This window comes from Amphiura filiformis, unplaced genomic scaffold, assembly GCF_039555335.1.
Source record: "Amphiura filiformis unplaced genomic scaffold, Afil_fr2py scaffold_25, whole genome shotgun sequence".
Lineage (NCBI taxonomy): Eukaryota > Metazoa > Echinodermata > Ophiuroidea > Amphilepidida > Amphiuridae > Amphiura > Amphiura filiformis.
This window is the reverse complement of record NW_027305489.1, coordinates 1,720,134-1,745,138: the sequence shown is the minus strand read 5'-3', so window position 1 is coordinate 1,745,138 and position 25,005 is coordinate 1,720,134. Positions and strand designations below refer to the sequence as shown.

The window sequence follows — 25,005 nt, the reverse complement described above, 5'->3', positions numbered from 1 at the left end:
CTGTTTGTGGAATGCCCCAGGGCTCAATTGACGGACCACTCGCTTTTCTCATTTATATAAATGATTTACCAAATTATGTTTCTCATTGTAAAGTTAATATGTATGCAGATGATACTGTGTTGCACTATGCCTCTAACTCGTCAAATGATATCACGGAATGTATTAATAATGATTTAAAAATTATAAATAATTGGTTACAAAGTAATAAACTTAGTCTGAATACTGATAAAACTGAATTTATGCTAATAGGATCTAGACAAAGACTCAATACAATTAAGAACAGTGTTAATGAATTATCTATCAACATAAATGGTGTAACTATAAAGAAAGTTAATAAATGTAAACATCTGGGTGTAATTATTGATGACACATTAACTTGGAATGAGCAAATCAATAATGTACGTAAAAAAGTCTAAAAGGTATGTTCATGCTCAAACAATGCAGGGCAAATAGTCTCCCTAAGGATATTTTATGTACTGTGTATAATGCTATTGTTCTGCCGCACTTAGATTATTGTAATGTTGTATGGGGAAATTGTGGTGTTACTGTTTCAAAGAAACTTCAAGTTATTCAAAACAGGGCTGCAAGAACTATCTGTGGTGCACAATGGGACACACCTAGCATAGAGGTCCGTGCTGAACTTAATTGGAAACCATTAATTGACAGACAAAACTCAAATTGTTTAATTTTAACCTACAAAATCTTAAATCATCTTGCACCTCCTTATTTGAGTCATATTTTCAGTCACGTAAACAATAGGTATAATTTTCGTCAAAGCCAAAGCAATGTAACTATTCCCCTGCCAAGAACAGAGTACAAAAAGCGCAGTCTGTTATATAGGGGTGCTGTAAGCTGGAATGAACTAGAAAATAATATCCAAAACTCTCCAACATTGTATACTTTCAAAAATAATCTTAAAAAATCATAAAGCCATGCCTGTAAGCATGGTATGTATGTAACCATAAGTATCATTTTGGCTTGACAATTAATAATTTTGAGTTTGTAATATGTTTAAGTCTAGATAATAAGCTTTTGTAATTGTTATTTTGTACATGTATGTTTGTTTGTTTATGCACGGCCCCAAGGAAGAACAACTTTTGTTGAATTGGGCTTTCCGTGTTGAAATAAAGTCTAATATCTAATATATATAATTTATTGAAATCGAACTGACGTCAAAAATGTAAAAAAATCGGGAAAAAGGTTTAAAATCGTGGACCATCGTTTAAAAATCGTAACCCATCGCAGACCACCGTTTCAATGCCGCAGGTACTCGCAAACGACGCGCCATCAACAGTCAACATCCGTCACCCTCCGGACAAAATTGCGCAAGTCACTGTCGCACCAAGATCGTTACAATTTCGTTACTTGCCACAATGTGTCGTCAGGGTTCGAGATGTGACGTCACTTGCCGTTGTTTGTTCGTCAATGGTCGTTGACAACTACTACCATCGAAATTGTGACGACCTCAAAACGACTAAAGACGGCTTCGCACGGTATGGAAACGTCACAGAAATGAGGGTTGCGGTCTCCAACGAAATCTGAACGGAATCACAACTACTTCTTTTGCCGTCACAAAATTTTCAACATCTTGAAAATTTGCCGACGGACGTGACGAATAATTTCGGCCGTCTGCGGTCGCTAAAGGCCCGGTCACACTATGACGAATAGGGGTAAACGGCAAGCGACGTTAAGCTGCGAATTGCAATTTTGAATTTACCGTAACTCATCGTGTGTTGCCGTTAGTTGTCGCTGACGAATCCGTTATTTATACAGCACCTTTCACATATATCAAAGCGCTTTACATTTATTCCGCTGTCATAATTAGAACATGTCAGCTGCCATACAATGCCTAAGGATGCTCATACCTTTGGGCGGCGCTTAATGGACAATATTCCTAACAGCTCCCCATTTCACCCCTGGGTAGAGAGAGGCAAGTGAGGTAAAGCGCCTTGCCCAAGTGCACAACACGATGGCACCGCCGGGGCTCGTACTCGCAGCACTCCGATTGCGAGGTAGACATCGTCACTCGCCGCCCAGACAACGTCCGGTTTTGGACGCTAGTCTCCGTTTCCTGCTGCAGCCTTTCGTCCCTTGCCGTCGTGTTGTCGCTGAAGGTCGTTCCCACTCGTCAGCGAATCTTGTTTTTCCTCTTTTTGTCGTCGCTTTGCCGTCAACATTTTGTGATTTTCACGTTCGTCACCTTTCGTTGGTTATCGTCCGTCATAGTGTGACCGGGCCTTAACGGATTCGTCAGCGACAACTAACGGCAACACACGATGAGTGACGGCAAATTCTAAATTGCAATTCGCAGCTTAACGTCGCTTGCCGTTCACCCATATTCGTTATAGTGTGACCGGGCCTTTACTGATAAAGTTGTGACCCTTCAGAAAATTGATCCTTTGAATGGCACATTAATTAAAGTAGATGAATACTACTTTCTGATTTTTTTGTACAATTATATGTCGGAACATGATTCGCGTCTTCCTCATATTCTGTTTGCTTTCTTGAATTCTCGCACCATTTTTGCTAATGCAATAAGTCCTTCGTAGAGTCCTTCTCCAGTCGTTGCACATGTTTCTTGTACATGCCATGGATTGCCAGGTAAAGAACGAATGTCTAATTGCTCTATAAGTTGATCAGCAGTCTGTGCACCTGCATGTTGAGAAAGAAATTTAAAAAATAGTAAGTTTACATTATTCTGCAACATTGAGGTTAATAAATAACCCAGCAAGCAAAACACGTTTGACAGAAAACGTTTAAATGTAGGTTATAATAAAGGCTATAAAGCGTTTTAATAACATTCAGAAAACATTTTTGAAAACTTGGTGCATAACATTATAACATAATGTTGTTAATTGTTGACAAAATATTTTGCAACCATGTTTTTCCACAAAAAATATTTTTTAAACGTTTTATCCAAAACTAAAATGCGTTTATAACACCTGTTATAATATTTTAAAAACATTTTTGTGTTTGCTGGGAAGTTACATTTTTAAATGTACAATCACCCTTCATAGTGTTTTTTACAGATAAAATTTGATAAACATTAACTTAGGCCAGGTCTTATTAATCTGCCTCCATTAGTGACCGTAATGTGATCCAAGTCTGACTAATTTTCAAATGAAAAACAATACTATATAGTATCACTCAGTCAAAAATAGGATGCAAAATATAAAGAGAGTGTCGCAATATAATTGCAGTCAACTTAAAGAAAGGTACTCTGAAAATCGTAACTTATTTGGTTGTTCGTTTTTGTTGTTGGTATTTTTTCCGTTTATTTTTAAATAGGTCCCATGAATGTCATGATGATCATAATATTGTTCATTTACTTACCAGGCAAATCTTGTTTGTTGGCAAAAAATAAGACTGGTATATTTGGTGAGATTTCGTGACTTTTGGTGACGTTATATAATTCTGATTTGGCTTCCTGTAATCTTTCCTTGTCCACGCTGTCCACCACAAATATTACCCCTGCAAAGAAAAATGTCAAATACAGTTAATATTGTTAATAATTAATGTTTTTTGTTTGTTTGTTTGTTGTTGTTTATTTTACATTTTATCGTCCGCATTTGTTAACTTAGTGCTATACATGTTCAGCTCTGCAATGTTAGTAAGACAACTGATTGGCCTTCCAAGCTTGATCGGACCAAAGTCTTTTAAAAGCGTTTTTTTAATGTTGGTTATCGTACAATTTCAATAGCAATTGCAGACCAGGAGAATTCGTATCGTACGTGATCTTTAGACAACGGATAAAATGAGGGTGTTATATAGCATAGATTAATTCCTGGATTCGGCAGCTTTAATTAGCATGAGGCCGCATTGATAAGTAAATAGCGTATTGTTATTTAAATTTGTGCCCAGGCGTATTGAGGGCGACAGTCATGTTATCCAGACGTAGAATGGTTGCATGTGCCGGGCATGTCAAATTGCTGAGTGAAGGCGGTAAATCACCTTTCTGTATACAGGGTGTCCCAAAAAAAAAAAGAGGCCCCACATTGCGCCCTCTTTTTCTCCTATTTCTGAAAAGTTGATCAAATATATTTTGGTATGTAAAGAAACCTTCAATCGTTAGCTTTAATAAACCAAAACAATTATTTCAATCGGCTCATAACTTTTGAAGATATGTCCTTTTAAAGAAATGTATCCGTTTTTCACTCTGTCCACGGAGGAGGTTTGGCTACTTCAAAGATTGAAAAGTGCATATACCATGCATGAATATAAAACATTCCTCGATGATAACTTTATAAAATAACAACTTTATTTAAGGGAATGCGCTTTACCGGTGGGCTTATGGGTTATGGATTTTGTTAAGTGTCATTAATTTGGGCGAACTTGATGTGGGATGGGACTTTTTTGCTATACTTGCAATTACTTATGTTTTTCTCGTTTCTTGCTTTCTTTTTATTGACAACATAAGTCATTTCTCTTTTTGGAATAAAAGGTAGCCCTGAAAAGGGCTGTTTAGTTTGTGTTTGGTTCTTTTGAAGTGAGTTTACTGTGCTGCTATGCCCTCTACCTGGTTGCCTCCGTGACGAATACAGGTTTCAGAATTAGTTCTCATTGCATTAATTGCGTTGCGTACCATCCTTAAGGCCTTGTGCGCCGGATACTTGCGAATGCAGCAGTAATACGGGGTTGCGAAGATGTTTGAAGCTAGCTGGTGATCCTCGCTTATAGTGAATGCTTTCCCAAGACTAATGCTATTATCTATCCATGTCATTAACCGTGTGTTTCGTTTAAATCTTTGATGTAGCCAAACCTCATCCGTGGACAGAGTGAAAAACGGGTACATTTCTTAAAGAGGGCATATCTTCAAAAATTGTGAGCCGATTGAAAGAATTGTTTTGGTTTATTAAAGCTAACGATTTAGGGTTTCTTTATATACCAAAATATATTTGATCAATGTTTCAGAAATAGGAGAAAAAGAGGACGCAATGTGGGGCCTCTTTTTTTGGGACACCCTGTAGGTAATAAGCTAGTATATTTCGTGTACTAGTTGGTTATAACAAAAAAATTAGTATCATATTAAATATATTAAGTGTATAAACTTTGAAATTTACATAAATTTGAAGAGCAGAGCTTCGAAATCTAGCTAAGTCAGGTGGTGTGAAATTCTGCTGCGTGACCCCCTCTGCGTGGTAGAATTATATTCATAAAACATTGAATTTAACAGATATCACGGGCAGCCAACCACGATGATTTAAAATATATGTTAATTAACAAAGATAAATAATAAAGAGTACAAATGGCAATTAACTAGTAAATAAGCCTGAAATCTTAAAATGTTGCCACGTGATTTCCCGAACACATGATATGTCAACATGTGACCACTATTCAGATTTACTGTAAATATTTGGAGTATTGTTGCACGGCTTGCATAGTCGTATAGTCAACTTAACTGTGCATTTCTTTACCTCCGTATAAAATCAATAATTCATGCTGGGAGCCAAGTAACATTCTGTCTACTTAGTGCAGATTGGTATTTTATTTTACTTGAGAGCATAATAGAAATACATAAGACGAATAAGGCGCCATGATGGAAGGTCAGGTCGGGTATCAAAGGTTATTGTAACTTCAAATACTACTTGTATTTCACACCTTGCCTCTGTCACATACTTTATTTGAAAAAACATATCACTGGTGCCTGATGGGAATACCCGTCCGCCATTTCATTAAACTGGATCGTTTTCGCCTGGTTTGTGCCCAGATGTATTGGGGCGCGCTATACTCTCATTGAACAGGCAAAGTTCGCAAAACTAACAACGTTGTTATTTGCCAGGGTCGAACATGAATTATTCATAACGGATCGATAACTGGCCTCACTTTCTAGCTAGTAAACCAGCGGAATTTTTCATACGTTTTGCGTTGCTAATAGAACAACCGTGAATTTAGTGTCACCCCCTTGGTTATAGGTTGCGAAGATCACATACCGGCATACGAGGGGCAGTCAGTATGTAATGAGAATTGACTGGTGGCATTCCTCTATGATTACATAAACACTGTACCTTTGTCTTTCACACAACACATGTAAAAATATTATATCACACACTTGATTACGTAACAGCATTAGCATAAAAGCAATGGTCTTTTAGTCACTGGCTGAAAATGAATCGTTTTTGTTGAGGGAAATAAGAGGCTGAAACGAGGAATTACTGTATATTTTAGATTTTCTCGGGAATTAAAGTATGAAGAGTGCTGCCTTTTGAAATAGTAGAACACAAACTTCCAACTCATAAAACGATCTTTGTTGGGCTGGAAAGATTTTAGTTTATTTATAATGTATGGTCAAATATGTGTTATTTTTGACAAAAACAATGCCTTTCTTTCTATAAACATTTTGATATTGCCAACAATAGCAAACGTGGAAATTTATTTTTTTTGCCAGTTCTTTTGACTAATCCCCAAACATTAAAACGGGAGTCTCCTTAGAAAATATGTTAAAATACACGTGTTATTCTACTCTTGTTACATTTTTAGAAAAAGTAGTGGTGCAGAGAGAGAGGTCATCGTTTGAGTGGGAATTTTTTTTTAATTTCTGTTCATTTGAGGTTGAGATTATCTATAAAAAGTCACATGAACTATTACATTTCTATTTACATAGCATTTTGTAATGTTTTAAGCCCTACTTACATGAAATTCTGCCATTTTCATACATTTCAATTTTCAATTTAAAAGGCCCGCCTTTTTGCGTGATTTGGCAGTGTCCATAGTCTATTTATTTTATGCTAATGATGTTACGCAATCAAGTGTGTGATAAATTTGTTACATGTGTTGTTTGAAAGACAAAGGTACAGTGTTTATGTGATCACAGAGAAATACCATAGAAGAACTCCTGGATGCGGCAGCTTTAATTAGCATGAGGCCGCATTGATATGTAAATAGCGTATTGTTATTTAAATTTGTGCCCAGACGTATTGAGGGCGACAGTCATGTTATCCAGACGGAGAATGGCTGCATATGCCGGGCATGTCAAATTGCTGAGTGAAGGCTGATAATCACCTTTCTGTATAGGTAATAAGCTAGTATATTTCGTGTACCAGTTGGTTATAACAAAAAATTAGTATCATATTAAATATATAAAGTGTATAAACTTTGAAATTTACATGAATTTGAAGTCAGGTGGTGTGAAATTCTGCTGCGTGACCCCTCTGCGTGGTAGAATTATATTCATAAAATATTGAATTTAACAGATATCATGGGCAGCCAACCACGATTTATCAGCATTTAAAATATATGTTAATTAACAAAGATAAATAATAACGAGTACAAATGGTAAACAAGCCTGAAATCTTAAAATGTTGCCACGTGATTTCCCGAACAATGATAGATCAACATGTTACCCCTATTCAGATTTACCGTAAATATTTGGAGTATTGTTGCACGGCTTGCATATTCGTATAGTCAACTGTGCATAATAGAAATACATAAGACGAATAAGGCGCCATGATGGAAGGTCAGGTCGGGTATCAACTTCAAATACTACTTGTATTTCACACCTTGCCTTATTATTTCCTTCATATTATTGACAGCAAGTCCTAATTTTGACTTTGCTATTGCAAAATGTCATTTCATATCAAATTAGTAGACTTTATTTGAAAAAACATATCACTGGTGCCTGATGGGAATACCCGTCCGCCATTTCATTAAACTGGATCGTTTTCGCCTGGTTTGTGCCCAGATGTATTGGGGGAGGTATACTCTCATTGAACAGGCAAAGTTCGCAAAACTAACAACGTTGTTATTTGCCAATATCAGGCCTTGCCATTTGAGGCGAGCGATCGCTCTCGCTCGCCACCGCTCACCCAAACTCAATTTCTAGCGAGCGATTTCAACTCACCATAGACAATAAATATCGCTCAAATTGAATCTAAATTACATTCAAGTTTTAGCACTTCCAATGTATTCAATTTATCGTAATAAACTAGTCTTGATTTCTGAAAGACAGGATATCAGCAGTGCGTGTGTCATACTGATTGCTCTTTCAGACCTAGAGAGTGATTCGACCACTAGCGAGTGATTCGACCACTAGCGAGTGATTCGATTACTCGCCTAGCATCAAGGTAGCGAGCGATTGACCACTCGCCTTTGAAATCTAGACGGCAAGGCTTGCAATATCAATTATCATGATCCAAGGGGTCGAACATGAATTATTCATAACGGATCATAACTGGCCTCACTTTCTAGCTAGTAAACCAGGGGAATTTTTCATAGGTTTTGCGTTGCTAATAGAACAACCGTGAATTTAGTGTCACCCCCTTGGAAATACCATGAAAATAATTCATATATGGAGTTACCAGTCAACTCTCATTACATACTGACTGCCCCTCGTATGTAGGCCGAGTTAATTTCACTCTTTCATATCAATTCCCATATTGGTTGAAGCCCACGTGTTATGTTATTAAACAGAAAATGGAAATATGTTCAAAAATAGAACGTCGATTTTAATTTTATTTTAAATTGATTCAATATAAATGTTTAACTTTTATTCCAAGTAAGGTTCATTCATTTCATTCGGCTGCGAAGCAGGCGACTACAAAGTTTCTCCATGTACTACAATCTGAAGCCAAAGTGGCAATGGCATCTGGCAGTAGAAAGTTGTCGAAATCCCCCAACAGTTTTTGCACATAAGACAAGTAGGATGTTCTTTGCCTTCCAGGTCTTCTTTTACCATGTAATGGGGGTGTAGAGAGCATATCTTCTGCATGGTTCATCTTCCTGCATCCTCAGGATATGTCCCAGGAATCGTAGTTGTCGTGATCTGATAGAGTTGATAAGAGGAACAGTGTTGGTGATGGTATAGACCCTTTCATTACTAACATGGTCGGTGCGCTTGATGTTCAGCATTATCCTGTAACATGATGTACTAAAAGCGTTGATCTTATTTTCCATATCAGTAGATATCACCCAGGACTCACAGCCATAGAGCAATACTGTAACACAAGTGGTGTTAAACAGCTTGACTTTTGTTGCAACAGTAATTGTTGGACTTCTCCACAGATGCTCCAGTTTCCAAAATGCATACCAAGCAAGCGCCTTCCGTCGGGAGAGGTCACTGGTGCTAGAGCCCATCATGGAACCAAGATATTTAAAATCAGTGACATACCGTAAAACCCCGTCTACAAGGATATACCTAAGAAACGCCCTCAATAAAATTGGTTGCTTGTTGTATTTGGAGTTTGAGCAAATATATACTGGCACTGGGTGGCTATGCATTCCATCTAAGTATGTTGTAACACCAATCAATTGTATTGACATAATAACGACTGTTTCGTATATCAGGATCGTATAGCTCAATTGATAGAGCGTCAGACTTTGGAACTGAAGACATGCTGAAGAGAGCATGGTCCTGGCACCGGTTCCGTTTTTTCATTCTCGTTTAATTTTAACTTTTTGACATGTTCTTTTTATCTTTCTTCAAATCTTCCTTTCTACTTTTAATTTTAGGTGCGTTTTTTTTTTTTTTTTTTTTTTAGTTTTTTTATAGTTTTTTTTAGTAATTTTGTGGTTTTATAGAAACTAGTAAAAGCATTTATTCTAAATAATAGCGAAACCCACGGTTAGACAGATGTGTTGTAATTACTTGTCTGTCCTCGTCTTTGCAATAAAAACCTATTTTATGTTGCACCTTTGTGCCATCCCAATTCTTGAGGTAGGGTGCGTTTTTGGCTTAAGCACGATTTTGTTTCTACTTGAAATGAAATCAAAATAAATATTGTTCTGTTGCCACAATTGCAGTTTTTAAATAAAAAAAAAATAGATGAGGAATAATAATTATTCCATATTTGAATCTATTGTCCCATCAAGAATAGAGTGTCTTCAAAACTTCAATCAATTCATCTGACAAAGGAAACTATTCTGGTCATTCAATTTGGTTTCGCTTGCACCTGTTATATTACAGGCGTTGGTAGAGAAGGCACACTTCTCTTGTCTTCACCGAAGTAGTGATGTAAACACTAACATGATTAATTACCATAGCTAGCAATGGACATACACTATTCTTTGTTCCACTTGAACCCATACTATAGGCTATTCGCTGTCGATGTGACGTAATTAATCGGATTAACTACCATAGCAATTGATGAATACAATTTCGAATATATAGCCCTACACTTCATCGTTCACGTGGCACCTATGCATTAAACCATAGTTGTCAAAGAAATGCTAATCACTCGCCATGTAAGATTAGTATTTATGAAAAGAGTGGTATTCAATCTATGTTTGGTGACATACGCGGGTGATTAGTGCAATCTGCTTGATGGTAGTTATTGCGATTATTACGTCACTTCGACAGCGAATTGTAGTATAGACGAATCCAACAAGCCAAGTGATGGTCAGAATTTATTCGGCCATTATACGCTGGTGAAGTTGCGTAATTAATCGGATTAATTACCATAGCAATAGGTGAAAACAATTTTGAACATATCGCGCTGCGCTACAAGCAGGTTACACTCATCACCTGTACTGTGTATGTCTGCAATCATAGATTGAATACAATACTGGTCTTTTCAAAGATCTTACAGGTGCAGCATGATATGGTTCAATGAAGAGGTACCGCCTGAACGTATCAGTGTATAACGCGGTATATTCAAAAATTGTTTTCACCTATTGCTATGGTAGTTAATCCGATTATTACGTAACTTCGCCAGCGTATTGAAATAAAACAGGAGGATGTGAGTTCATATGGGCAATGTCGGGGATAGGTCACAATCGATGTGGAGAGATGAGAGGTCCGACCAACAGCCATAGCGATTCAACTAATTCCAGCGGACGGTCTGTGGCTAATAAGGAATCGTCTTTGACCACATGCGCAGATCTGTCTCGTCAGGAAGATATTTAATATCCCGAATTTATAATAGGCCTATGCCTACCAGTTCCATCGTATAACCGATCTGCTAGAGAATATTTGTTACCATGTTTAATAAATTCGTATTTATCGTATAATAAAATGTAGCCAAATGTATATTATGTGTCACACGGTTTTCTGCTGAACCACTAGCAGGCTATGTTACCACATCTATGACAATGACAAAGGTGAATTTTGATGATTTTTACGATCGTCCGGATGAGCAAATCACTGAATGGGTCTTTAGTTCCCTCCTCTCCTTATCCTGCCAATATTATATGAATCAAAGCAAAATAAAGAAAAATTAAATTAAACAAGAAAAAAAAGACAAAGAAAAGAAACAATAAAAGAAAAACAATAGAATAAATTAAACTAAATATGAAAAAAAATGATCACGAAAGGAGTCTATAGAAAATGCAAGAAAATATAAATGAAAAGTTTGAACAATATTTTGTTTATAAAAGTTTGTGTGACCGTGATGAGGCTCGAACTCACCATCTTCCGATCTAAAGAACCAAAGTCTTATGCCTTGCCAAGTGAGCTATGCTCGTGAGATGCGAAATAAAGATAAAATAATACATTGTATACCTGCTTGTGTCGGTAAATGATTTGCTCAAATTCCATAATGATATAATATTGTGGAGGGCGCTAGCGTGAAATATGCTATCATCACAGTCGCTTCTATTCCTTATAGACGGGTTTCTACGGTACTTGATGGGTTCTCCGTATACTTGGAGTGGTGGCTGAGGATTGCAGTTGATGGTCATGTACTCAGTTATGGGAACACTGATGATGAGACCCAGGCTTTCTGCTGCAGCCGCTGTTCTGGTCAGCTGTGCCTGTGCCCGCGGGATGGAAGATTCAAGCAAGGCAATATGTTGCACCTTTGTGCCATCCCAATTCTTGAGGTAGGGTGCGTTTTTGGCTTAAGCACGATTTTGTTTCTACTTGAAATGAAATCAAAATAAATATTGTTCTGTTGCCACAATTGCAGTTTTTAAAATAAAAAAAAATAGATGAGGAATAATAATTATTCCATATTTGAATCTATTGTCCCATCAAGAATAGAGTGTCTTCAAAAACTTCAATCAATTCATCTGACAAAGGAAACTATTCTGGTCATTCAATTTGGTTTCGCTTGCACCTGTTATATTACAGGCGTTGGTAGAGAAGGCACACTTCTCTTGTCTTCACCGAAGTAGTGATGTAAACACTAACATGATTAATTACCATAGCTAGCAATGGACATACACTATTTTTTGTTCCACTTGAACCCATACTATAGGCTATTCGCTGTCGATGTGACGTAATTAATCGGATTAACTACCATAGCAATTGATGAATACAATTTCGAATATATAGCCCTACACTTCATCGTTCACGTGGCACCTATGCATTAAACCATAGTTGTCAAAGAAATGCTAATCACTCGCCATGTAAGATTAGTATTTATGAAAAGAGTGGTATTCAATCTATGTTTGGTGACATACGCGGGTGATTAGTGCAATCTGCTTGATGGTAGTTATTGCGATTATTACGTCACTTCGACAGCGAATTGTAGTATAGACGAATCCAACAAGCCAAGTGATGGTCAGAATTTATTCGGCCATTATACGCTGGTGAAGTTGCGTAATTAATCGGATTAATTACCATAGCAATAGGTGAAAACAATTTTGAACATATCGCGCTGCGCTACAAGCAGGTTACACTCATCACCTGTACTGTGTATGTCTGCAATCATAGATTGAATACAATACTGGTCTTTTCAAAGATCTTACAGGTGCAGCATGATATGGTTCAATGAAGAGGTACCGCCTGAACGTATCAGTGTATAACGCGGTATATTCAAAAATTGTTTTCACCTATTGCTATGGTAGTTAATCCGATTATTACGTAACTTCGCCAGCGTATTGAATAAAACAGGAGGATGTGAGTTCATATGGGCAATGTCGGGGATAGGTCACAATCGATGTGGAGAGATGAGAGGTCCGACCAACAGCCATAGCGATTCAACTAATTCCAGCGGACGGTCTGTGGCTAATAAGGAATCGTCTTTGACCACATGCGCAGATCTGTCTTGTCAGGAAGATATTTAATATCCCGAATTTATAATAGGCCTATGCCTACCAGTTCCATCGTATAACCGATCTGCTAGAGAATATTTGTTACCATGTTTAATAAATTCGTATTTATCGTATAATAAAATGTAGCCAAATGTATATTATGTGTCACACGGTTTTCTGCTGAACCACTAGCAGGCTATGTTACCACATCTATGACAATGACAAAGGTGAATTTTGATGATTTTTACGATCGTCCGGATGAGCAAATCACTGAATGGGTCTTTAGTTCCCTCCTCTCCTTATCCTGCCAATATTATATGAATCAAAGCAAAATAAAGAAAAAATTAAATTAAACAAGAAAAAAAGACAAAGAAAAGAAACAATAAAAGAAAAACAATAGAATAAATTAAACTAAATATGAAAAAAAAAAATGATCACGAAAGGAGTCTTTAGAAAATGCAAGAAAATATAAATGAAAAGTTTGAACAATATTTTGTTTATAAAAGTTTGTGTGACCGTGATGAGGCTCGAACTCACCATCTTCCGATCTAAAGAACCAAAGTCTTATGCCTTGCCAAGTGAGCTATGCTCGTGAGATGCGAAATAAAGATAAAATAATACATTGTATACCTGCTTGTGTCGGTAAATGATTTGCTCAAATTCCATAATGATATAATATTGTGGAGGGCGCTAGCGTGAAATATGCTATCATCACAGTCGCTTCTATTCCTTATAGACGGGTTTCTACGGTACTTGATGGGTTCTCCGTATACTTGGAGTGGTGGCTGAGGATTGCAGTTGATGGTCATGTACTCAGTTATGGGAACACTGATGATGAGACCCAGGCTTTCTGCTGCAGCCGCTGTTCTGGTCAGCTGTGCCTGTGCCCGCGGGATGGAAGATTCAAGCAAGGCAATATCATCAGCGAAATCCAAGTCGTTCAAAACCTTGGCAGGATAACGCCTGGAGCGACGCGGGTGTGTTTCAACACCGCTGTTATTCCCCTCGGTAGCCATAGTCATCAAATAGTCGATGAGAACAATGAATAGGAATGGGGCTAGGACATCCCCCTGCAATACTCCAGTAGTCACTAGGAAGGGATCCGAGATGTTGCCATCTACCAATACGGCAATTTGCGAATTAGTATACAGTACACGTATTGCCTTTACGATGCTCTCAGGGATACCATAGTGCCGCAAAACAGAAAACATCATCTTCCTGTTGATTGAATCAAAGGCTTTCTTGAAGTCAATGAATGTTATAGTTAGTGGAAGTTGGTAACTATGGAAAGCCTCCATGATTCTACGGAGGATATGCGTTTGCTGTGCACAGCTTCTGCCTGGTCTAAATCCGGCCTGGTTACTTCTTATTACAGGATCAACATGGTCCCTAATTCTATTCAGTAGGATCCTATTGTACACCTTAGCTGCAACTGACATCAGTGTGATTCCTCAATAGTTGTTCATGAGGCTGAGGTCTCCTTTCTTTGGAAGGGGAACAATAACATTTGTAATCCACTGTTGCGGTGGCGTAAGCTTTGTAAAAACTTCTACGCAGAATTTATGGATGATGTCTACCATAGCTTCACCACCACCCTGGAGTGCCTCAGTGGTAATCGCACAGTCCAGTCCAGCAGCTTTGTTTTCATTGCTTGAATGGCTTTTCTTGTCTCTTCCAGGGTAGGGGGATCAGCACAAATAGGCAAGTCCTGGTCGGCAGGTGGTGGGAGATCAGATGTTGGTGGTCCATTGTCATTGTTCAGCAAGGCACAGAAGTAGTCCTTCCACTCAGCAAGTAGTTCTTTGTCGCTTGAGGGGATTGTCCCATCTCTCTTCTTCACTTTGGGATTTGATCTCTTCTTCTTCCCCGAGATGTCATGGATTATTTTCCATGTGGTGTTGTAATTGCCATTTTCATTTGCTACTTGCAGGTCTTCCATCTGCCTGTGTATAGAGGCAAGTTCATCAGCCCTATATGACTCGTTGAGCTGGGTGTTGAGCTTTCTCCACACTTCTCTGGCATGGTGAGTTCTAACAAGTAGATATGTCTTCTTGGCTGCATCTCTTTCTGATCTTAACTTGAGGGTCTTGTCTGTCACCCAGCTTGGCATTCCACAATGGCTACATTTTCCAACAACCTCTTCCGCGACTTCTTCGACTACTTTCTCAAACATTTCATACCTCTCAGAAATTGGTGACTGGTCGTTGGTCGTCACACTGGAGGACCTGGAATATGTTTGAAAGTTCAATCTGGAAACGGTTCTTAGTAGGAGCATGAAGCAGCTTCTTCCAGTTGTACTTAGGTCTCTTACAAGGTTTACCTTTCGTGGTTCGGAGGCTGGTGTGCAGTCGTATGCTGAGTATTCGATGGTCTGAATCCAGCTCTACAGAGTTATAAGCTCTGCAATTGCGCAGGGAATTAACCCACTTGCTGTTGACAAGGATGTGGTCCAGTTGGTGTTTTGAGCCTGTTGGGTGCATCCATGTCCAGAGACGACTTTTGGGTTGGGGAAATCTTGATTGTGAAGGACGGAGCTTGAATTCCTGGCATAAATTCACTAGTCTCTCTCCATTGTCATTTGTTGTGTCATAAAAACAATGAGGACCAACCACAGCTGGATGAGATACATGGCTATCTTGGCCAATTCTGGCATTGAAATCACCAATGACGAGGTGGATGTTGTGCCTCTTCACCTTTTCAAGATGGTCTTCTAGTGGATTATAGAAACTGTCCTTTTCTCCTGAGGTTGCTGATTCAGTTGGGGCATAAATAATTGTAACCGTAAGCTGGGGTTCCCATTAAATGAAGCTGTTAGTATTCTTTGATTGATGGTCTGCACGCTCTGAAGACACCTATGGATGTGCCTTGACATTAGAAGTCCAACACCTCCCTGCCTCTGGTCTGTGGCAGAACTGTAAATAAGTACCCAGTTCTTGCCGTCTGACCATAACTCGTCAGTGGGGGATGATGTAATAAGACGGTGTTCTTGCACACCGACAATGTCGACGCCTGCATCGCTACAACCCGTAAATAGTTGACGGGTTTTTCCTTGTTGGTGTAGTGTACGCACATTGTAGGTGGATACTACAAGTGGTTTGAAGGTAGGTAGACGAGACATATCGGAACCAACAGTCTGTGATGGTGTGCCAGGTTCCCGCTGGCCCGTCATAGAGTCAGAAGAAGACGTCTGCCCAGCTACCTTCGATCTAGTATTTGGATATTTGTTTGTAGGTTTCGTAATCATTAGTTTGCCAGACTTAGTTTAGTCCGCGTCTGGCAACTGAACGGGTGATCAGCCCTGAACAGCATATTTCCGGAGGCAACAGCAGCCGAAATCCACATATTTATAGTGGCACGCCCCTGGCCCGGAACACGTTGGCCAGTGAAGTTATTTGACCTATGGTGACATGTTCAACACCATCCTGTTGACCGTTGGAATGACATAATCATTCTCGTCCGCTCTTTAGCCGTTGAGAGTTGTACTCTTCATCCGCCATTGGAATAGGTGGTTCCAAACTATTTGAACCATAGCTGGATTAGATGAAGGATACTGAGTGGACACTGAATGGATAAAGGCTATAGTAAAGTGAGACATGGCAGAACACCCTGGAACTAAGACTAAACCTACCAGAATACAACACATGGTCTGACCGCACTGTTCTCCAGCAGTTTAAGGAACAAGTCCAGCCGGCACATAACTGGAGAGACCAGTATTAACCCTAACCTATCAAAGCCATGAAACACCTCCTATACTCTTTATACAATATTCAGCACTAAACATGTATCCTCCTGGGAGCACCCAAGGGAAATCCAACACCAGAAACATCACTGATTCTTTGCAACCGGGGTTGCAGGTGTTGGCAAAGGTAATTTTCAGCTCCCCGACACTGCAGCAGTGTCTCCCTTTTCCTTAGTTAGAATGGAACTAGATCCGGCAAAAATATATCTTACTGAACAGTGTTGAAAAACTTCTTTTTTATCTGTAATCGACAGCCATGGTGTTACTGTCTATGATCTATTAAAATTTTCACACAAATAAAGATGGCTAATTTTATGTGTGTTTTTTAAACCAAAAAGGACAAAACAAAACGAACAAACACAGCACAAAATAACAATGACAAAGACAGCAGTGTTGAAAAACTTAATGCTGACAAGTATTCTTTCTGACATGACTCAACCAAGTTTGCAGACTTGAGACAACTTTTGAGTTGGTGGACAGTGGAAGGAACTTAAGGGCAAAATATTCTGTTAAAAATAATATTATGGATCCATACCTTGTGCAACTGGATAGTAATGATGCCATAGTTGGTTAAAACTTAACTGGCCACCTACATCCCAGAAGGTGAACGTCTGACCAGGTATAGGGGTAACTGTCTCTACATTGAAACCAATCGTAGGCATAGTTGTCACCGTTTCATTTAGTTTGATCTTGTACAGAATGGTCGTCTTCCCTATATACAGAAAACAAGAACCATTTTTTAATTTGTTAGTGCCGGTAATATACTGGGACAACAACAAACAACAACATTGGCTGACGAGCATCAACAGCGGTAAAATGACTGGTGTTGCCTTTATCGACCTTAGAAAAGCGTTCGACACAGTAAATCATGATATTTTGTTTAGAAAGCTCCATTATATTGGGGCATATCTGAAAATACAGTGAAATGGTTTGCATCTTATTTATCTTGTAGAAAGCAAAGATTTACTTTTAAGGGTATTGTCTCTGATTCACTAGAAATAAAAGTTGGTGTTCCCCAAGGCACTATATTGGGCCCATTATTATTTCTGATTTTTATCAATGATATGCCAAATGTAGTATCAAATGGGAAAATATCTATGTACGCAGACGATACCACTGTCTGTCAGTGGTACTGATACTGATATTATTTCTAAAAAGCTCACTGACGATCTTTCTGCAGTTAAGGCATGGTTACATGTTAAAGGGCAGATCTATTGCAAAAACAAGTTTATCTCCATTCGAAGAGAATAATTATTACATTACAAGTTGACACTCGTTGCAATTTTTTATGCGTATTTCTCCTGAAAAAAGAGAAATTGTGTGGGTAAAGTTCGGGCTTGTACGTGTTCTTCCCCCGTTTGAAGCGAATTAATTTTCAAGGGAGCGGGCTTATGACGTAAGTAAATGAAGCGGATACTATCATGCTCTCATTTACTTGTGTGATACAATCACAATCACTTTGACAAGTTTGACATTAGCAACAATGAGTTGTACTATTATTTACCATAACAATGCTGCATAACAATATGCAGTCTATTGTTTTCAGTTGGGAAACAAAGCCGCACACAGTATTGTTACTATGCATTTGCTTTGTAATATTTCATCCAACTGAAACTATAATACCTATAGTATTGCAATATCGCACAGGGAAATCAGATACATGAGTTTGTGGACTTAACACGGTTTATATACTACTAGTCTGAGATTGATCACACTGAAATTCTAAGCTCAAAATATTTGCTGATTTTATCCATATGTTTAAAAACCATTAAATTTGTAATACGTAATTTTTTCTAACAACAACAACAGTATACGTTCTGTGCATTGAGAATGTTTATAGTCCCTTCTCTCAAAGCAGGCACATCTCATTTCATGACGTCAACTTTTTTCTAGGTCAAATCTGTCTCGTTCGAAGGAACTCATCGCTTAAGTTCGTTTTTGCGGAATATCAATTTTAAACGTCTTATTTTCTCAAAAAAGGAGTCATTTTCATTGTCCTCATAATATTACTTTGCCAATGATATGATGTTGTCCGAGCAATATATATGACCTTTAACAAATTGTTTCTTAATACTGACAAGACGAATGTTATGCTCATTGGTAGTGAGCCGAAGTTACGTAATGATAAATGCTCTGCTTTTTCAGTTACCATTGATGATTGTCAACTTGTAAGAGTTCATAGTGCCAAATGTCTTGGTGTAAAGATTGATTCTAAAATACTTTGGCACGATCATGTTAATACAGTCATACAGACGTTATTTTGTAAAATAGGACTCTTCAGACGTCTTAAAACATTTCTTGACGTTCGCACTCTTAATGTTTTATCCAACCGCAGTTCGACTATTGTAGTAGCTTGTAGTGTAGTATGGTTTGGTCGCTTCAATGAAGATGTACGTAAATTATGTGTTTTACAGAAGCGATGTGCTAGAATAATATTGCGTGTCAACTATACCTTACGTCTTCTGATATAATGTTTCCCATATTAGGATGGGGATCACTTCCGAATCGGGCAATGTATTTCAAATCACTGTTAATGTTTAAATGTCTAAACGATATATCTCCACAGTACCTTATCAACAGGTTTTCTTATGTGCATGAAAAGCATAATGTTAACACCAGACAAGCTGCGTCCAATTTATTGGCTTTACCACCTTGCACAAATGGTTATGACACTGGGTACTTTAAATCATCTTTTCGTACAGTGGGGTTGAGGTTTGGATAAGCTGAGTAATGATGTAAGAAGTTCAACAAATGTGCAGGCTTTCAAGCAAAGATTCAAGTTTTAAAATTTGAGCATGTACTTGTTCATCGGCGGCGGAACCGGGGGCCAGGGGGGGACAGTGGCCCCTCCACTTTTTTGACCGGGGTCACGCGCGCCCCCCCTGTTTATCTGCTCCTAATGGTGATAAATCTGAGTAATAATTCAGACGCAGATCAGAGACTCAAGTGTTGTGTGGAATCGTGTATTGGCGAATGCGATGACGTAACTCATACATATTAATGAGATGTTAATATCTACAACATCTCCCGTCTTTTTATAATGGAAGATATTGATTATCATGAATGTGAATCAAATAAATCTTTAAATCTTTAAAGAGTCTCTTGTCTCAAGTTATTGAACATTATTGTCCAAATAAATGTTAGCTTTCCTTTAAGCTATTGATTAGCTTGAAAATCATATTTCACATTGTCCATTGTGCACTGAATTTGCTTCAAACTAACACATGACTTTTAAGTGTCTTTTGTTTCAACAATTTCAAATGTTCTGAATGGACATTACATGTTTCTCTCTGAATGTCACATTAAATCAATGTTCAGTTTTCAATGTTCAGTTCTTGCACGATCCATCTGCGTAACAAAAGTTTAACAATAGTAACACAAAAGTTGTGTTCTTTTAACAACTTTAACACTTCAAAAGTTTAACTTTAAAAATATCAACAGGTGCATTTTCAAAAACTGCACAACTGGTTTGGAAATAATAAATTGTACTTTCCAATTGTTCAAACATAATGCTGCCAGTTAACTGGCTGATCACAAGTATAAACCTAAATTTGTGATCAAAAGGTTTTCCTGTAAATCTTGCTGGTAATTTTTGTATTTAAACTTTCACCTATAAAAAAATGCAAGATTTGATTAATGAGATTTTTTTGACATGACCAAAATTGGAGTAAAATTTCACAGTGGTCAAAAGTTCAAATGTTCATCTGCACTGTCTATTTCACATGGTCTTGGTATCTTGTTGGTGGTCGGATATTGGTTCTGGTTCTTGTTGACTTCATTGCGGAGTTCGGGGAGACTCGTTCTTCCATTGCGGTGTTGTAGCTCGCTGCTTGTTGTCTAGCGTTGCTGGTTGATTCACAGTTGCTGGTTGCTGTGATATTTCTGTAGCTGGTTGCTGTTGACTTTCAGGTTTCTCTGGTTTTCTTGTTTTGTTTTCAGGTTGCTTTGGTTTTCTTGGTTTACTTTCAGGTTGCTTTGGTTTTCTTGGTTGTTCTTCTGGTGACTTTTGCTGTTCTCTTTCATATGATTGTTCTGGCATCACAGGCGTGTTTTCATTGTCTAGTTCCGCCTGTCCAGTAGCTGAAAGGAACTTCTGTCTCAACAACGTATGAACGGGGTCCAACTTTGGATTTACACTTGGCAAGTTCCCATTCTTGACTGTGATGTGGTTGTACTCTGACAAACTCTCCAATAGTAAGTTCTGGTAAGTCTTTTGCACTTCTATCATAGTTATTCTTAGCACTTTGTTTTCGCTGCTTGATGTTGTCAATTATTTCTTCAGGATTGACCACTTTTGGTTGAAGTAGCATTTCCGCTGCTGGTAGTAGGGTCTTTGTTCTCCTGGCCAGTAGCTTTTGGCTTGGGCTATGTCCACCTGCATCTGGTGTGTTACGCCAATCTAGTATAGCTAGATACAGATCTTCATTTCCTGTTTTCTTAATGAGTTTCTTAGCAATCTTCACTGCTGCTTCAGCCTTTCCATTGGACTGACTGTGATATGGTGAACTTGTGATGTGATTAAATTCCCAAGATCTTTGCTGACCCATTGTGGACCATTGTCCGATATCAATGTTGAGCAGATACCATGTAGTGCAAAATGTTTCTTTGTGCACAATACAGCCTTTCTAAAAAAAATTGTGCAAGTGAAAAGGGCGCTTTTCACTTGCACAACTTTTTTTGAGACGGGCTGTATTATGGTTTCTGATGTTGTGTCTTCTAGCTCATCTAACATGTCACTGTAGTGGTCTACTGTTATGAGGTAGTTCTTCGTTCTGTATGTCAACAGATCTTGTGAAACAATTTCCCAGGGTCTTGTTGGGATTGGATAAGACATCGTGGTTTCTTTCTGTTGTTTGTCTTGGTATGTTTGACAAATTTGGCATGATTCAGACTTCTCCTTTATGTCTGCTGCCATACTGGGCCAAAATAAAGTGTCTTTGGCTCTCCTTATTGATGCTTCTGCTCCAAGATGACTGGAATGTGTCTTCTCAAGCAGGATTGGTCTCATTTCTTCAGGAACAAAAATCCTGTGACCTTTGTATAGTTTAGTTTAGTTTTATTTCACCATTAAATAACTTTTACATAAGTATAGCAAAATCATATGGTAGGAGACCAAACAGAGCAGGGCTAGAACAATTTTGGCCACCCTTTACAATAAGTTAAACATTTAGGACCAAACACAATCAAAAGACGTATCGAGACATAATTATGTGCAGACAAAGACCGGACAGGACACGTGAGACAGACAATGTTGGCAATGGTTTAAGATTACTTATTATAATACATATTAATAATAATTATGCAATATTATTACATGATTATACAAACTAACAAAATTATTCATAACGAGATAATAACTCACATTTGTACTTATTTTTGAAACTTATCAGAGTAAGTGAATTTTTGGTATTTAAACTAACATTATTCCATAGTATAGGACCTTGTCGTCTAGCAGTGTTACGGGCTAAATCATTTTTAAAATGATGTGCTCTATACATATCAGATGATCTAGTATTATGTGTATGGATCGTACTAGCTTTAATAAAATAATTTGCAAAAATATCTGGTAGAAGATCATTATAAAATTTATACATGAAAATTGCTTTCTGCAATTTGTGGATATCATACACTGTGAGACTATTGAATGAAGCAAAAAGGGGCGGAGTGTGGGCAAGAAAGTGAGAATTCGAACACAATCGAATTATTCGCTTTTGCTTAATGTGAATTTTGTTTAAGTTACAGTTATTTTGATCAGCCCAAATAATATTACAATAGTTAATGTGTGGCAAGACCAAACTTATATATAATGCAAACAATGTTTTTAAAGGTAAGACATGTTTGAGCCGAAATAAAATACCAGAATATTTGGACACAATATTAGTTATATATGTTGTGTGGTGGTTCCAAGTAAAGGACTCATCCAGTGTGATACCAAGGAATTTAATAGAAGAAACTTTTGAAATTGATACATTGTCAACATATATGGCTGAATTGTGATACATTCGATTGCTAAATCTGTTTTTAAAAATAATGTACTTGGTTTTATTTATATTGAGTGATAATTTATTTGCTTTAAGCCAGTTGGAAATGTTACATAATTCTTGATTTATTGTGTTGATAAGATAGGTGAAGTCTTTATGGGAAGCCAAGAGATTAGTGTCATCTGCGAAAATTATAAATTTGAAAAACTTTGAGGAGTAAACAATATCATTCAAATATAAGATGAAAAGTAAAGGACCTAAAATTGAACCTTGAAGAACTCCGCAAGTGGGATGAATTAATGATGATTTAACGTTATTAAACGAAACATACTGTGGCCTATTCATGAGGTAGTTCCTGAATCACTCGAAGGCAACGCCACGTACACCGTAGTGAGTTAGTTTAGATAAAAGAATGTCATGGTTTAGCGTGTCAAATGCCTTCGAGAGGTCCAGTAAGATCCCAACACTATGCTGATTGTTATCTAAGTCAGTGACAATTTTGTTGTATGCATCCATAATAGCCATAAAAGAAGAATGATTTGGGCGAAAACCAAATTGAGATTGATGCAAAATATTGAGACTTGAAATAAAACCATATAATCTATTGTGCACAACTCGCTCAAGAATTTTCGAAAAAACAGGGAGGACGGATATTGGCCTATAATTACAAAATTTGTGCCGGTCATCGTTCTTGAAAATAGGAATGATTTTGGCCATTTTTAACTGATTTGGGACAATGCCGGTGGTTCAGTTTTCGACGATACAGTTCTTTCAGGGACACCCTGTATAAATGCGTTCTCGAGCAAAAGCACACAATAAGATATTAAAATACTATTAAACATTACAAACTTAACATACCTGCAGAATCAAGACCCACTATCAAAATTCGGCTGTGTGCACCATATGTAAACTCTTGAAAAGCGCTAACAAGTTTAGAAATAAACAAACCCATGATGAATTACTTTAATTTCCTTATTATCCAAAAAGATGATCCAAAGTACGATGATATCTTCTCAAAGTGATTTAGTGATGTACTAGGCCTAGGCCTACTTTAAAGATTTCGGACGTTTTGGTAATTGAGAAAAGTGTTTTGTCTAACAAGACTAGCAATCTAAAATGGTCTAATCTGAAAGCAAAGCAATGTCATATGAAGTGACGTGGAAATGTTGAGTAGATCCTGTTTACAACACGTCTATATAAATACAATGCTCAATTGATCGAGTTCCAACATTATCAACTCCACGTCATAAATGATTGACCCATGGGGTCTTCCTCCCCGGAAGATCACACAGCTTTATGCAGAAGAGTACCGATATACACAATGGGTGACATGGAAAGAACGGAAGGGGTTGTGGTGAGTTTGTATTACTTGTTAAGTCTCCAGCATACTTTCCTGCCGCTGCGGCAAGCGGCAGGGCGTTTCAACCAATGACAAGCCTTTATCCGTTTGTCTGCAATGCGCGTGCGCCACGCCGCTCAGCGGCAAGCGGCAGGGTAGTATGAAACCAGCATTATTCCCATGTACAATTAGCCTACTATGATATGAGCTATACAACCCTGTGGTCCAAAACAACTTTCCTCAAAATTAAAAAGTCTGTCTCAAATTCTTGTTGTAGTTGGTGAAAACACAAATGAAAAACTTTTAAGTCAAATGTTCAAAATTAAGTTTGTCCACACGTAAGAGCCTATGGGACGTGGGGTGCAATTTCGTCGAAATTTGCGTGAAATAAAATCATGAAAATTGATTCTCACAAACTCATCTTGCAAGAATCAAGGTAATCAGCTTTACTGACTGCTTTTGGAATAGGGATGAATTTAAGAGAATTTTGATTCTCGCAAACTAAGTCTAGGAGAATCATTGCGACAATCGAGCACTGTGGGAATTACCACGTATTGCATTAGGCTTATACATGCATGTATAAATCATCTTGTTTTCTTGTAATTTATATCATGGAGTTATATTGGTGAAGGAAATTTGTGAGTGATGCATGGTTTTATTTTACTGTTTATTTTAAGTGCAAAATTCACTAAATATAGGCTAATTATGCCTTTATTATCATATGCCTGTATTTTGCCTTATTGCAAGCACCATCGAGTGCAATATATGACATTTAGCGTAAGTATTTTAGAAATGAACAGTAAACAAACAAAATTAAATTATAACAAAAATTATGCCCTGAACATATAGAAGGGCTTGTGAATATTAACAACAGTGATGTGACAAGTTAGGTCATAGGAAATGCAGTGTGAGCCAACATACAATTTTTGGTAACGTGTGTGTGAGTAACTTTTCCCAGAATAACAGAACAAATTTCTTTCTCTTTCACGTAATTTGACAAGCATTTTACGCCCTTGTCCTGAATTCCAAGTGAAAATTTC

At 37.8% G+C, this 25,005-nt stretch overlaps 1 protein-coding gene across 1 annotated transcript; it reads right to left on the bottom strand.

The window, feature by feature from the left end:
* Positions 1-848: 848 nt before the first annotated feature.
* On the bottom strand, positions 849-23,699 carry LOC140143676 (uncharacterized). The gene is made up of 4 exons (XM_072165496.1): positions 23,485-23,699; positions 17,181-17,357; positions 3,334-3,471; positions 849-2,652 (listed from the first exon to the last, which is right to left on the bottom strand). Exons 1-4 carry the CDS (start codon positions 23,576-23,578, stop codon positions 2,486-2,488), a joined length of 576 nt encoding a protein of 191 aa, XP_072021597.1. The 5' UTR covers positions 23,579-23,699; the 3' UTR covers positions 849-2,485.
* Between the last annotated feature and the right edge of the window lie 1,306 nt (positions 23,700-25,005).